Source organism: Musa acuminata, chromosome BXJ1-2 (genome assembly GCF_036884655.1).
Source record: "Musa acuminata AAA Group cultivar baxijiao chromosome BXJ1-2, Cavendish_Baxijiao_AAA, whole genome shotgun sequence".
Lineage (NCBI taxonomy): Eukaryota > Viridiplantae > Streptophyta > Magnoliopsida > Zingiberales > Musaceae > Musa > Musa acuminata.
The window spans coordinates 2395423-2407482 of NC_088328.1; the positions used below are offsets into that span (position 1 = coordinate 2395423).

Genomic DNA, 12060 nt, shown 5'->3' on the forward strand with positions numbered 1-12060 from the left:
CATAATTGATGCAGCCTTTTAGTCAGTCGTGAAAATATGAATCGATCTCACTAATTTCATCGTTAATAAAGCATGATAACCTAAAAGCGGACCTCGCCCAAATTAGCTATCTAAATAAGGAATCCTCAAAATTATGTGAATGCTCCTCTATGATAATTTTAAAATAGAATAAAAAAGGTATAAAATAAGATTAAAGTTGATGTGAGATAGTTTCTTTAATCCCTAAAAAGACCCTTGTATAGTATTAAAAATTCTTAATCATTAAGAACCTAAGATTATATAGCTCTAACTTGAGATAAGATATATTAAAGATCTAATTAGTTTCTGACTTAAAAAAATTTAGAAAATAACTTTGATGATAGAAACTCATATAATTATCTTTATCTAGGTCGTTTGTTCTTACCTATATAATCTTAAGATCTCCTAAGAAACATATCATGAAATCACATTAGCATCATATCCTCTTGATTAATCCCTGTTCTACCTATCATAGTAGTCTTATAAAAATGAGAAAAGAGAAAGAGTCAAACTTTCTTGCAAAACTACGTATGGTGCTTCCACGTATTAGGTGCCCTATTTTATTATGACATCCAAAGGTATATATAATCTATCCCTAATTTATGATACTTTCAATTTCAATCCTGACATTAAAATTTTTTATATTATATTTAATTAGTATAATTGATATCAAAATCATATTATTAAGATCTAAGTTATCATTTATCATTAAAGAAATTAGATTGATTGATTATTTTTATATTCAGATTATTATTATTTTTTTAATTAACCTTCACCATATGATGCTTCCATCATGCGATTTATTTGCAATGTGCCCTTACACTTAAAGGTTAGCTTTATGTATCGTTCAAGCACTAGGATCATCTTAAGTTTCTCCCTCGAGCTTGCTTACTTATGAGTGATGTAAGATACGTATGAGAGAAACTAAGAATTACTAGTCATAGGTGCCTTGCAAGTCAATCACGTGAGTGATGACACGTGTGACTTGACATGCAGTCTTTTAACTTATTATTATTATTTGGTATTTTATCACTTTATATTACTTGTTGCATGAATATATTGTGATGTCTATGGATTTGTGCAATAGGAATCAGATTATGATGATATGTGTGTGACCCTCTAGGCCTAATATCGAGCTAACCATGAGTCATATCTGTCAGAACTCCTTATGACTCAGTGAATTATTATCTCCATAATAATTTATTCGACTCATCGATTGCGGACGTACTAGGACACTACGTCGCAGTCCCCAAATGATATAGGCGAATTTAATCCATTGAACCTATCTGTCCTCAATTACTGTGTACCTATAGCCCCTCATCCATTTAGTATTCCATATACCGTATACCGGGTATGGTGCTATCAGACCTATATGGTTTCAACTCGAATCTTGCTCTAATCGGATTTTCTCGGAGAACTCTTTCTTTCTCAATCCGAATGACCCTGGCTAGAGATTTGTTTGAGCAAGAACACATGAAATATTTCTCTCATAACACTAAGAGTGGATGATCTCTATCGACACTCAATAGCCATCGTAATGTTGACTACCACTCCCGATGACTGGTTGTGTTAAATCTAAAACTATAGGCCAATAAGACCGGTATTAAAGAATAGAGTACTCATGTAGGACATCCTTGGTATCTCAAGTCTAAGGACCAGGTACACCACTGGGATAATAGAATCATTGTTTGACAATGAGGTATTATTAACCATCCAACATTCCGTGAGTAGATCAATCAATGACTCATTCTCTAATGAGCACCTACACTATATCCCTAGTGTCCCCACACGAGCAGCTATGAGACTAACTGCATCCATCATATGGATGGGTATACAGCACACTAGTCTGTTCGGTTATTTCGATGTCCCTCTTGAGTAACCTATGACCGGGATTATTTAGGATCTGTGTTTAAAGGCGAATTAGTCTTGTTATCATGATCGAGGCCAAATGACCATTTAGTTATTGGTACTAAATGGGTCTTTAGAAATAAGCAAGATGAATTTGGTATCGTGGTTAGAAACAAGGCTAGATTAGTAGCCAAGAGTTTCAACCAAGAAGAAGGTATCGATTATGAAGAAAACTTCACTCTTGTGGCACGACTAGACGCCATAAGGATGCTCCTTGCCTATACTAGTAGTAATAATTTTAAGTTATTTCAAATGGATGTTAAAAGTACTTTTCTTAATAGCTTTATTTCTGAAGAAGTTTATGTTGAACAACCTTCTGGATTTGAGAATGATAACTTTTCAAATCATGTATTTAAATTGACTAAAGCTCTCTATGGATTAAAACAAGCCCCGAGGGCTTAGTATGAGAGACTTAGCGACTTACTTATCCGAAATAATTTTTCTAAAGGAAAGATTGATACTACATTGTTTATTAAAAATTTTGAGAATAATTTTTTTATTATTTAAATTTATATTGATGATATTATTTTTGGTTCCATAAATGAATCTTTATGTGAATCATTTGCCAAAAGTATGAGCCAAGAATTTGAAATGAGTTTAATGGGTGAATTAACCTTCTTTTTAGGCTTACAAATTAAACAAGTCAATGATAGTATTTTTATTAGTCAAATAAAACATGCACTAGGCTTATTAAAACGATTTAATATGGATAATTCAAAAGTTATCAATACTCTTATGAGTTCCTCCACTAAGTTAGACATTAACGAAAGTAGAAAAAGCTTATTAACAACCACTAGAATGCAATCATACTCATGCTGTGTTCTAGGAAAACCAAGAACAAAATCCACTGAGATATCCTCCCAAGAAGCATTAGAAATAGGAAGGGGTTGGTATAAACCAATATTTTGCACTCCTTCTTTGGCCTTTTGATAAATATAACATCTTTTCACAAATTTAGGAACATCCTATTTTATATTAGGCCAAAAGTATTTTTCTTTAACAAGTGCTTTTATTTTATCTCATTTAAAAGATCCTCCAAGCCCACTATTAGGCCAAAGGTCCTATTCAACCAAGAAACAATTAATAAAAATCTGGTGAGATTATAATAAACCCCACTTAGCTGTCTCTATCTTATAAAGAAGAGTGGCTAGGGTTTATATTTGGGTCTTTGGGCTTCCTAGCAACCGCCCCCTCCCGTCCCCCTCTTTTTACTGGGCCAGTCGGCTAGGGTTGAAGGCAAAAGGGATAACTCACTTAGGAAGTACTCCCTAGGGCTAGGGTTTAGAGCCCTATATAAGCATGTAGCCTCCATTTTTTAGAACAAGATCTATCTACAATTGCAACCATATAGCTAATTTTTATGAGGGTGGAACCCCTATAGAGTTCCAAGGATTGATCCCCCATAAAGATCAATCTACATAGAATTCCATCTAGGGTTCTATCATTTAGTATCATATCAGTGATCTTGTTGCATTTGTTGCCACCCTATCACGAACGGTCATCGCGCACCCGCAACAACTTCGTTCAACAAATCGTTCGTCGCTCTCATCTACATGTACAGTTGCTTAGCAGCATGTTTTGTCTTAGTTTCAAGTTATTTTTCTTGTAAAAATGTAAGTTCGAATAAGTTGTAGTGCTATAAAGTGACCACTCATCGAACCGAGCAAAACAGCCCAAAATAGCTCCATTTTCGTGTGCCACGGGCTGTTTTCTGTAGTCCGCTTCTGCTCACAAAACGTCAGCCATCTCAACCCCTTGGAACCACCCAGGTGGCACAAGGCTAGATGGGGCTTCGGTATAGTATCGGGCGTTGAACAATCTTTCGCAAGTTCGCACGTTACCTTGACGGGAACTTATTGTCACGCCCGGCACCCGGTGAGCAGTTGTTTGTGGACTTATAGTTATTCGTTCAACCTTCTAAAGTCCCTATTTTCCCCCTCTCCCTCTTTTCTCTTGTGCACGTAAGGTGCTCACTGAATTGCTTGTAAAGCTTCCCCTTTTCGCAAGACGTCGGGACTTATCCGTCGCTCGTTCTTCGAACTAATCAACTTTCTCTTTTTACAGGTCCTTTGGGACATGCGAGAGGTTGTAAGTGGGCTGACCTTTGCGGACACAAATCGCAAGGGTGAAGCATGACTTAGGCAACGTAAGCTAAGTTCGCGTCTTTGCCATAAGGGTGCCTCGCGACTTAGGCAACGCAAGCTAAGTTTGCATCTTTGCCGCAAGGGTGCCTCACGCCTTAGGCAAATCCAGCTAAGGCCGTGACATTGTGGTATCAGAGCGGGCAAGCACTTTGAGCGAGCAATGAAGGAACTTTGCAACATCGCCATGGCAAAGCATCGTGGTAAATCAAGCAAGATGAGGCAAGTCGGACCCTTACCCCAAGCAACCATAGGTGGGCTGCATGTGCACACTCGCTCTCATGCTGTTGGAGCTGCTCAAGAGGAGCACGAAAGCAAAAATGATGAGTGAGAAGTTGGCTACTCTTCATGAGCAGAGGAGGCGTAATCTGGAGCGCCAATCGGGAAAAAGAGTTACAAGGAGAGACTTACAATGACATAAACCCGCTTAGATATTCTTGAAGTGAGCTTGGAGGAACTTTACCATGGCTAATAAAGGCTTGTTGGGGTAGAGAGCTCGCAAGAAGAAGTAAAGTCTAGGATCGACAAGGTTGAGGCCCTAGTCGATTGATTGTCAGATGACACCAAAGACTCCGTACAACACTTGCAAGAAGTTGTGGCGGAACTCACTTCAAGGGTGACCATGCTCACAAGAGCGCTAAATACGGAAGGAAGCAACACCTGCGTTACACCACCACAAAACTTGAGGGCACCCGAGCCTCATGGTTATGGAGCGGCCAGAGATACCAAAGAGCTCGAGAATTTTCTATTCGACATGGAACAATACTTTCGAGCTACGAGGCCTGATTCTGAAGAAACCAAAGTTTCCATAGCAATCATGTATCTGAACGGAAATGCAAAACTTTAGTGGAGAACCCATTGGGAGGAGATCCAATAAGGTCGGTGTCAAGTTGACGCATGGGAGGAATTGAAGCAGGAGTTGAGAACTTAGTTCCTACCGGAGAACACCGAGTTCATCGCAAGAAGGAAGTTGAGACAACTCTGCCAAAATACTTCCATCCGAGACTACGTGAAGCAATTTTCTGCGCTAATGCTGGACATCCAAGACATGTTCGAGAAGGATAAGCTGTTCAGCTTCCTTGATGGTTTGAAGCCATGGGCGCAACAAGAACTACATCGAAGGAATGTCGCTGATTTGATCGGGACAATTGCTGCTGTAGAAAGGCTCACTGACTTCGTTACCTCCGAAGACCCGGGAAGAAGGAAACAATCTTCAAGCAATCACCCTCCAAAATATTCTCAAGGGAAGGAGCTCGCGGGCGAACAAAAGAAGAAGAGTTCCCACAAAGGGCCAAGCCTGAAAGGCAAGGCCCCGAAACCTGTCGGATGCTTCTTGTGCGGAGGGCCGCACATGGTGAGGGAGTGCCCAATAAAACAAGTACTTAATGCTTTAACAGCTTCCATTCACCCCCCCAAATCGGATAAGGGTAAGGCTGTCGCTCTCAGTTCCAGTAGTTCTAAAGCCAACAGCGACGATGAGGAGTCGCAAGGACCCCGGATGGGAGCGATGCATTTATTGAACGTCATACGGGGTTAAGTGGGGGAGAATACGAAGGCAAAGCTATGAAAAGCAGGAAGTGGTGAGCTGATGTACGTAGACATCAAGCTAAATGGCCAAACAACCTGTGCAGTGGTGTACACGGGTGCTACCCACAACTTCATTGTCGATCGAGAAGCAAAGTGACTTGGGTTGATCTTGGAGAAGAGCCCAAGTCGAATGAAGGCGATGAATTCGGAGGCCAGGTGAATCTCTGGGTTGATGAAGGGAGTTCTCATCAAGATTGGAACATGGAGCGGGAACACCAACATGTTAGCGGTGCCATTGGACGACTTCTAAGTGATTCTTGGAATAGAGTGCATGCACGCGGCGAAGTTGGTGCTAATGTCGTTCCTAAACTCCCTATGTATGATGGGAGGTGATGACCCCTCCGTGGTTCCCATCTCTCAGAGAGGAACCAATGAACCCCAACATATATCGGTATTGTAACTGAAGAAAGGGGTGCAAAAAGGTGAATTAACATTCGTGGCTACTATGAAGCTAGAGCCACTCGATGAGAAGGTCATTCAAGAACCTGTTGCGGTGGAAAATGTCCTGAAAGAGTTCAATGACATTATGCCACCCGAGTTGCCGAAGACTCTTCCACCACGTAGAGGCATGGATCACAACATCGAGCTGGAGCCAGAAGTGAAGCCTCCAGCGAGACCACCCTACCGCATGCCCCCGCCAGAGTTGAAAGAACTCAGGAAGCAGTTAGGTGAACTGCTAAGCGATGGTCTCATTCGTAGCTTTAAAGTATCATTCAGAGCTCCAATTCTCTTCCAGAAGAAACAAGATGGGAGCCTCCAACTATGCATCGATTACCGAGCCCTCAACAAAGTGATAGTGAAGAACAAGTATCCCATCCCGCTCATCGTGGACTTGTTCAACCAGTTGGGCAAAGCCAAGTATTTCTCAAAACTCGACCTTAGGTCGGGGTATTGGCAAGTGTGCATTGTTGAAGGCGATGAAGTGAAGACTACCTGTGTGACCATGTATGGAGCATTTGAGTTCTTAGTGATGCCTTTTGGCTTAACCAACGCTCCAGTCACGTTCTATACTCTCATGAATCAGCTATTCAAGGAGTATTTGGATAAGTTTGTGGTCGTCTACTTGGACGATATCATCGTCTACAGTCAAACACTCGAGGTGCATGTCAAGCACCTTCGGACAATTTTCAAGGTTCTCAGGGAGAACACATTATTCGTAAAAAGAGAGAAATGCTATTTTGCTCAAATAGAGATCTTATTCTTGGGCCATCGAATCAGTGATGGTTTCATTCAGATGGACAAATCAAAAGTGCAAGCAGTTGCAGAATGGCAAACTCTAAAGAAGGTGCTAGAGTTGAGATCCTTCCTTGGTTTCGTCAACTACTATCGACGCTTCATAGCAGGGTATTTGAAGCATACAACTCCACTGACGGAGTTGCTGAAGAAGGAGCAGCCTTGGAAGTGGTCAGACAAATGTAAAATAGTATTCCAAGATCTGAAGGCTGTTATTCTGGAAGAATCGGTACTCAAATTGTCGGACTATGGAGAGCCTTTTGAAGTCCATACAGATGCTTCAGACTTCGCCATTGGGGGAGTACTCATGCAGGAGGGTCATCCGGTGGCTTACGAGAGCCACAAGCTCAATGAGACTGAGCGGTAGTATCCAGTGCATGAGAAGGAGATGACAGCGGTGATCCATTGTCTATAAGTTTGGTGACACTACCTTCTCGGATTGCGATTTGTGCTGAGGACAGACAACATCGCTTTGAGCTATTTCCAAACACAGAAGAAACTTTTTCTAAAGCAAGCACGATGGTAGGACTTCCTAGCTGAATTTGATATGGCAATGGAGTACAAGCCCGGAAAGGCAAATGTCATAGCCGATGCATTGAGTCGGAAAGTGGAGCGCGTGAATGCTATATAATTGGAGGGCAGAGGCCATGCAAGTTAGTTGCACTCCAACTTCCTTTCCAGGATCAAGGATGGACTGTATAGTGACCCCAAGGCAATTATCCTGATGCAACTCATCAAAGAAGGCAAGGCACGATGATTTTGGGTCCAGAAGGGACTCGTGTACACAAAAGGGAATAGGGTTTATATTCCTCGAGTGGACAATTTGAGGCGTGAACTCTTAAGAGAGTCATGATTCCCTTTGGGCTGGACACCCAGGTATTTATCGAATGTTGGCTCTCGTGGAGAGGGCCTTCTACTAGCCGAAGATGGGGACTGATGTGGAGGAATATGTTCGAACGTGCCTTACTTGTTAATAATACAAGGCGGAACAACAGAAGCCGGTGGGACTTTTGGAGCCGTTGCTCGTACCAGAAAGGCCATGGGAGAGCATTTCTTTTGACTTTATATCAAGCTTGCCACTAGTAGGGAGACTCGGATCGATACTCGTGGTAGTCGATCGATTTTCAAAGTATGCAACTTTCATTGTTGCTCCCCTACACTATTCAACAGAGGAGGTGGCTAAGCTGATGATGAAGGATGTGGTGAAGTATTAGGGAGTCCCACACAATATCATTAATGATCGAGATGCTCGGTTCCTGGGATGATTCTGGACCGAGCTATTCAAATTGTTAGGATCCAAGTTATACTTCTCTACAAGCCTCCACCCCCAGACGGATGGCCAAACCAAGTGGATAAACTCACTCCTGGAGTAATATCTTCGGCACAACGTGAGTGCCAACCAATGAAATTGGGTGAAGTTGTTAGACATTGCCCAATTCTCCTACAATTTGCAGCGAAGCTCTACGTCCAACAAGAGCCCCTTCAAGATCATTACAGGACAACAACCGTCAACTCCTCATACCATGACAATTGGGTATACTAGGAGTAGTCCATCAGCCTACCACTTCGCAAAGGAGTGGCACTGAAATGCAGATATTGCGCGGGCTTACTTGGAGAAGGCGACAAAAAAGGATGAAGAAGTGGGTAGACTTGGGAAGACGACCGCAAGAGTTTAAAGTCGGTGATTTAGTGTTAGTAAAGCTCCAACTAGCATCACTCCAATTCTTTAGGAACAAAGTCCACAAAGGATTGGTGCGCAAGTATGAAGGGCCCTTCCCAATTATCAGCAAGGTAGGCAACGTCTCCTATAAGTTGCAACTGCTAGCGTGGTTCAAAATTCACAACGTTCTTCACGCCAACAACCTAAAAGCCTATCACTCAGATCCGCAAGATGCTTCTCGAAGTGTTCCAACTCAGCTACCCCCCACCAGAGTCTCCTACGAGAAGTGAGTTGAAACCACTTTAGTGGATCACAAGATAAAGCTACCCAATGGAGCTGAGTAGATCGAGCACTTGGTGAAGTGGCAAAAGCTTCCCCGAACTGAAGCCAGTTGGGAGCCTGAAGATGCCCTGCGACATAAAGAAACAATTATCAACAACTACCAACAAGCGTCGATGAGGGCGTCAACAGTTTAAGTGGAGGAGAATGTCACGAACGGTCGTCGCACACCCGCAACAACTTCGTTCAACGAACCGTTCATCGCTCTCATCTACATGTACAGCTACTTGGCAGTATGTTTTGTCTTAGTTTTGAGTCATTTTGCTTAAAAAAATGTAAGTTCGAACAAGTTGCAGTGCTACAAAGCGATCGCTCACTGAACCGAGTAAAACAGCCCAAAACAACTCCGTTTTCATATGACACGGGCTATTTTCTACAGTCTGCTTCCACTCATAAAACGTCAGCCATCTCAGCCCCTTGGAACCATCTGGGTGGCACAAGGCTGGATGGGGCTTCGGTATAGTATCGGGCGTTGAACAATCTTTCGCAAGTTCGCACGTTACCTTGACGGGAACTTGTTGTCGCGCCCGGCACCCGGTGAGCAGCTATTTATGGACTTGCAGCTATTCGTTCAACCTTCTAAAGTCCTTGTTTTCCCCCTCTCCCTCTTTCCTCTTGTGCGTGAAAAGTGCTCGCTAAATTGCTTGTAAAGCTTCCCCTTTTCGCGAGATGTCAGGACTTTCCGTCGCTCATTCTTCGAACTAATCAACTTTCTCTTTTTACAGGTCCTTCGGGACCTACGAGAGTTTGCAAGTGGGCTGATCTTTGTGGACGCAAATCGCAAGGGTGAAGCACGACTTAGGCAATGCAAGCTAAGTTCATGTCTTTGCCGCAAGGGTGCCTCACGACTTAGGCAACACAATCTAATTTCGCGTCTTTGCCGCAAGGGTGCCTCACGCCTTAGGCAATTCCAGCTAAAGCTGTGACAACCCCTACCGCCCACCGCTAGCCAAGCAATTCCCACAATTTCTCTTGACGTCGCCATCTCTACCATCATCTTCTGATGTAGATCAAATCAATCTACTGCCATCACCTCCAATTGCATCAAGAGATCTGGTATTCTCCTATCACCAATACCTTTTGCTACTGTAATTTTCCATTCAAAATACCAAGAAGAAGTCTTTTTATCTATCCCGTGCTGCGAAATCCTTTCGCCATAAAAGTTATCATCTTTGCAAATGAAGGATTGCTGCAAAAAATTTCAGTCGCATATTGTTGCCTTTAACCGATCTATTTGCTATCCTTTTTGAACGAAATTTCTTATACACTTCATAGATCGTCTTGGGTTCCATCTGAGATTGATCTATTGTGAAATTCATCTCTAAAAAGTTCTTATGTTGCTGTAAATTTTCATTGCAATACTGAAGCTCTCAGCCCCCCCTACTATTAGCTAAGCCCCTGCACTAAAAATTTGACAAGATAAGAGCTTCGGGAGCGATCTACGATGGGGTTACATTCGCATTGCAACGAGCCATAGAGCCGCGAGCATTGTTGTAAAAAAGGGAGACTTCTTATGATTGAACCAGTAGAAAAAGAGGTCATTGAACATCCAGAAGAGTGCCATGAACATAAAGAAGAAGATATGAAAGAAAAGCCACAACCGATCGACTTTATGATACACGCGTTAGCCAGTTACTCAAACCCGCAAACGATGAAAGTTAGAGGCCTTCTTAAACAACAACCGATCACTATTCTCATCGACACGGGCAACACTAATAACTTCATAAATAGTAAAGTTATTAATCAGATAGCATTCCATATCGAAGGTTGCAGCAAGTTCGATGTAAAGGTCACTGACGGTAGAATCCTAAAGTGCGACCAAAGATGCCCACAGGTGAAACTATTACTACAAAACCAAGAAATTATCGCCAACTTCTTCCTCCTACCAATTGATGATTATGAGGCCGTGCTTGGTATAGAATGACTGATGATACTATATGACATCTCTCGGAACTTTTTCAAATTAATTATGAAATTCTATTGCAAAGGCAAATAGATCATTCTATGCGGGAAGTGCAGAAGCAACGTAACCACTATTTCGACCCAACGAATGGAGAAAATTTTACATAAGATAAATGGTGGCTTTTTTATGCATCTCTAGCAGCAACCAAAGGGGAAGAAAATAGAAATTGAAGATCAAAATCTTGCCCAATTGCTTGTTGAATTAGCCGACATTTTTGTTGAACCGTGCGATCTTCCTCCTATTCGGTAACATGACCATCAGATCCCAATTCTTTCATGGAAACCATTAGCGAACACTTGGTCGTACCATTATCCTCACCTACAGAAGGATGAAATTGAAAATATTATAAAGGAGATGCTTGAAAAAGGGGTGATTCAGCCAAGTTGTAGCCCTTATTCTACTAGTTATAGGTGCCCTGCAAGCTAATCACTAGAGTGATGGCACGTGTGACTTGACACGCAGTCTTTTTTCTTATTATATTTTAGCATTTATCACTTTATATTGCCTATTGTATATATGCATATATATATTGTGATGTCCTTGGATCTGTGCAATGGAAATCAAATCGTGATGAGATCATGATAATGAGATTGATTCACCTTTAAACACAGATCCTAAATAATCTCGGTCATAGGCTACTCGAGAGGGACATTGAGATAATCGGATAGACTAGTGTGATATATACCCATCCATACGATGGATGCAACTGGTCTCAAAGCTACTCATGTGGGGACTCTAGGGATACAATACAGGTGCTCATTAGGGAATAAGTTCACTGATTGATATGCTTATGGAATGCTGAATGGTTGATGATACCTTATTGTCAAACAACAATTTCGTAGTCCCAATGGTGTATCTGCTCCTTAGACTTGAGATATCAAGGATGTCCTGTATGAGTGCTCCACTCTTTGATACCAGACTTATAGGTTTGGATGTCCCAGATCTAGCACAGTCGGTCATCGGGAGTGGTAGTCAACCTTACAAGTGGTATTGAGTGTCGATAGAGGATCATCCACTCTTGGTGTCATGAGAGGAATGTCACATGTGTTCTTGCACAAACAAATCCCTAGCTAGGGTCATTCGGGTTGAGAGAGAAAGAGTTTCCCAGGAGAATCCGATTAGAGCAAGACTCGAGTAGAAACCGTATGGGTCTGACAGTATCATACCTGGTATTCGGTCTCTAGGATATTAGATGGATGAGGGACTATAGG

General features: G+C 42.0%; 1 protein-coding gene across 1 annotated transcript; it reads left to right on the top strand.

The window, feature by feature from the left end:
- Positions 1–6597: 6597 nt before the first annotated feature.
- LOC135594641 (uncharacterized mitochondrial protein AtMg00860-like) lies at positions 6598–8473 on the top strand. Its single transcript, XM_065085029.1, has 2 exons — positions 6598–7188; positions 8342–8473. The coding sequence occupies exons 1-2, from the start codon at positions 6598–6600 to the stop codon at positions 8471–8473; spliced, it is 723 nt and encodes a 240-aa protein (XP_064941101.1).
- The last annotated feature ends 3587 nt before the right edge of the window (positions 8474–12060 follow it).